General features: G+C 39.7%; 1 protein-coding gene across 1 annotated transcript; it reads left to right on the top strand.

Annotated features, from left to right (window-relative positions):
* The first annotated feature begins 380 nt into the window (after window positions 1–380).
* On the top strand, window positions 381–2,105 carry LOC122876529. The gene is made up of 2 exons (XM_044197003.1): window positions 381–1,043; window positions 1,260–2,105. Exons 1-2 carry the CDS (start codon window positions 834–836, stop codon window positions 1,896–1,898), a joined length of 849 nt encoding a protein of 282 aa, XP_044052938.1. The 5' UTR covers window positions 381–833; the 3' UTR covers window positions 1,899–2,105.
* The last annotated feature ends 444 nt before the right edge of the window (window positions 2,106–2,549 follow it).

Here is a 2,549-nt window from a genome sequence, read left to right as displayed (position 1 = left end):
CGCTTTGGTACATATCTCAGATCAGAATTGAAATTCTCAAAACTACCTGTTCAATTCTCACATCATTGTGTCACTTGTGCACATCGAAAAAGCAGTTTCTCATTTCTTTGAACAAGTTGCAAATGCTTTGGTACATCCATGCAAATGATTATGTACAATTCTCTGTTGTTTCCTACATTATCAGTTGCTTATGTCATGTTGATCAAAATTTATTATATTGGGTCTCTGTTGAATAGTCTCACCCCCCACAACATTTAGGCACAAGCTCATAGCATAAGTCTTTACATGCAAAATGGTTGAACAAGTTATCATAATATGTCAAGCATATTTCTATACTTTCTATATTTCCATTAGACTTTTTTCTAAATCTGTCTTGAATTGGTAAATTGCTCCCAGGTGAATCTTGACTTTCTCTAACGAAGGTGCTTCTCATGAAGCATCAACTAGCAGGTATATAGAAGAGAGAAGACGAAGAAGAGGAGTGAGGCTGCGTGGTGGAGGAGTTGGAAGGCAAAACCGAGGAAGAGGCAGAAGAGGCCGAGGACATATGCGCGTTCCTGATGAGATTAGAGCCACACTCATAGACCACGTTCTCAATCATGGGCTTACAATGGCCGAGGCTGGTCGAAGGGTGCAGCCAAATGTTGGAAGAACAACTGTGTCCTCGATTATTCAGACTTTTCGTCGACAGAATAGGTATGTAATCTAACAATAGGCATTGTACACTGTACTTTCCTTACTAATTTTTTTTCCCACATAGGACTGCAAGACAAATTCACAGGGGTGGCAGAGGGCCCCTTTTCACACGTGAACAGAAGGAGGCCATTTGCACCATGGTAATAGAAAACAATGCAACAAGACTAAGGGAGATGAAAAGTGCCATTATAGAGGACAACAACATCTTTCAAAACATCCAAACAGTCAGCATCTCAACCATTGATAGGGTGCTGAAAAGACACCAAATGAATATGAAGCAGCTCTACACTGTTCCGTTTGAAAGAAATGGTAAAAGAGTGAAGGAGCTGCGTTACCAATATGTACAGGTAAAACATGTATGAGCATGCAGCAACTGTACCTCAGAGTAAACAGTACAACATTGTATAGTGATATACAGTACAGTAAGTGTGAACTTGACACATTGCATCTTCTTTTCTACAGGCATAGCAAATATGTGCTGTATACATTTGATGGAACTATATCTTGGCCAAAATGAAAATGCATGTAATTCATAAAACTCATTTTGTGTCTTCTGGATATAGCGTATAATGGAACTGGAAGCAAGTGAACCACAGCACAGCTTCAACCTAACAAAACGTAGAAGGCGTGGTCAAAATATCATCGGCCACAGAGCTACAGTTGATGTGCCAGGCCAACGGGGCGGAAACATAACCATGGGTTGTGCAATCTCTGAGAATGGTGTGCTAACGCATATTCCCATTATTGGGCCATACAATACAGAGCGTCTTGTCACCTTTTTAGACACTCTCTACAGGGATCTCATCCCAGAACAAGAGAGTGGTCAGATTGGAGATGACCTGCCAAAGTATGTGATCGTTTGGGACAATGTCAGTTTCCATCGTTCCAACATCATCAGGCAATGGTTTGCTGCCCATGACAGGATGCTGATGGAGTTCCTCCCACCCTACTCTCCATTCCTTAACCCCATTGAGGAATTTTTCTCAGCTTGGAGATGGAAAGTATACGATTGTCAGCCACATACACAAATGACCCTTCTGGCTGCCATGGATGCAGCATGTGATGACATCACAGCAGATGCCTGCAGAGGCTGGATAAGACACTCAAAAAGATTCTTTCCACGCTGCATTGCAAGAGAAGATGTTTGTTGTGATGTGGATGAGAATTTGTGGCCCAACAGACAGGATCGTCAAGAGGTGTAGGAAGATTGTAATTCCTTAATGTAATTTCTACAGCACCGCATGTACAGTTTTTCCTATGTTCACATTTCTTCTTTAGGTTGTTTTTTTTGTGTGCTATTCAGTGCTGTCTTTTCATTTCTGTATCTCAATGACATGTTCTGTCAATAAAATACAGTACAAACAGTAAGAGTGTAAATTTGAATCTTTTCCATTCTCTTGCAATTACACTCACACATACACTTAGATGTAACTTACAATTCACAATAATTGTCATCAAAACTTTAGCCATAGTTTCCATCAGAACATCCCTCCAGAGTAAACTGTTATATTGACAACATGACTAAACAATTTGACTGTCTTATCCGTACACAATGACACAAGGACTTGTCATTCTGATGGCACTGACATGTTCATTGACACAGATATTTACTTTTGAGAGATGAACTAAGGATTTTGAGTAAGAGAGTGGCTTTTGCAGGTTATCCATGGTGTTTTGCTATTTGTACAAATTGTTTTGAGAAATGCACTTACTGTTTTGCAAATTGTGAGTTTGATTCGAGAAATGTACCAAAGCGACTGAGAAAAACTGTAAATTAATTTGCATTGCGTACCTACCATACCTATATGAATGAATAGGTACATATTTGGCTGGGTTAATTTTTCAAACAATGA

This window comes from Siniperca chuatsi, linkage group LG1 (genome assembly GCF_020085105.1).
Source record: "Siniperca chuatsi isolate FFG_IHB_CAS linkage group LG1, ASM2008510v1, whole genome shotgun sequence".
NCBI lineage: Eukaryota > Metazoa > Chordata > Actinopteri > Centrarchiformes > Sinipercidae > Siniperca > Siniperca chuatsi.
This window is presented reverse-complemented; position numbering and strand designations above follow the sequence as displayed.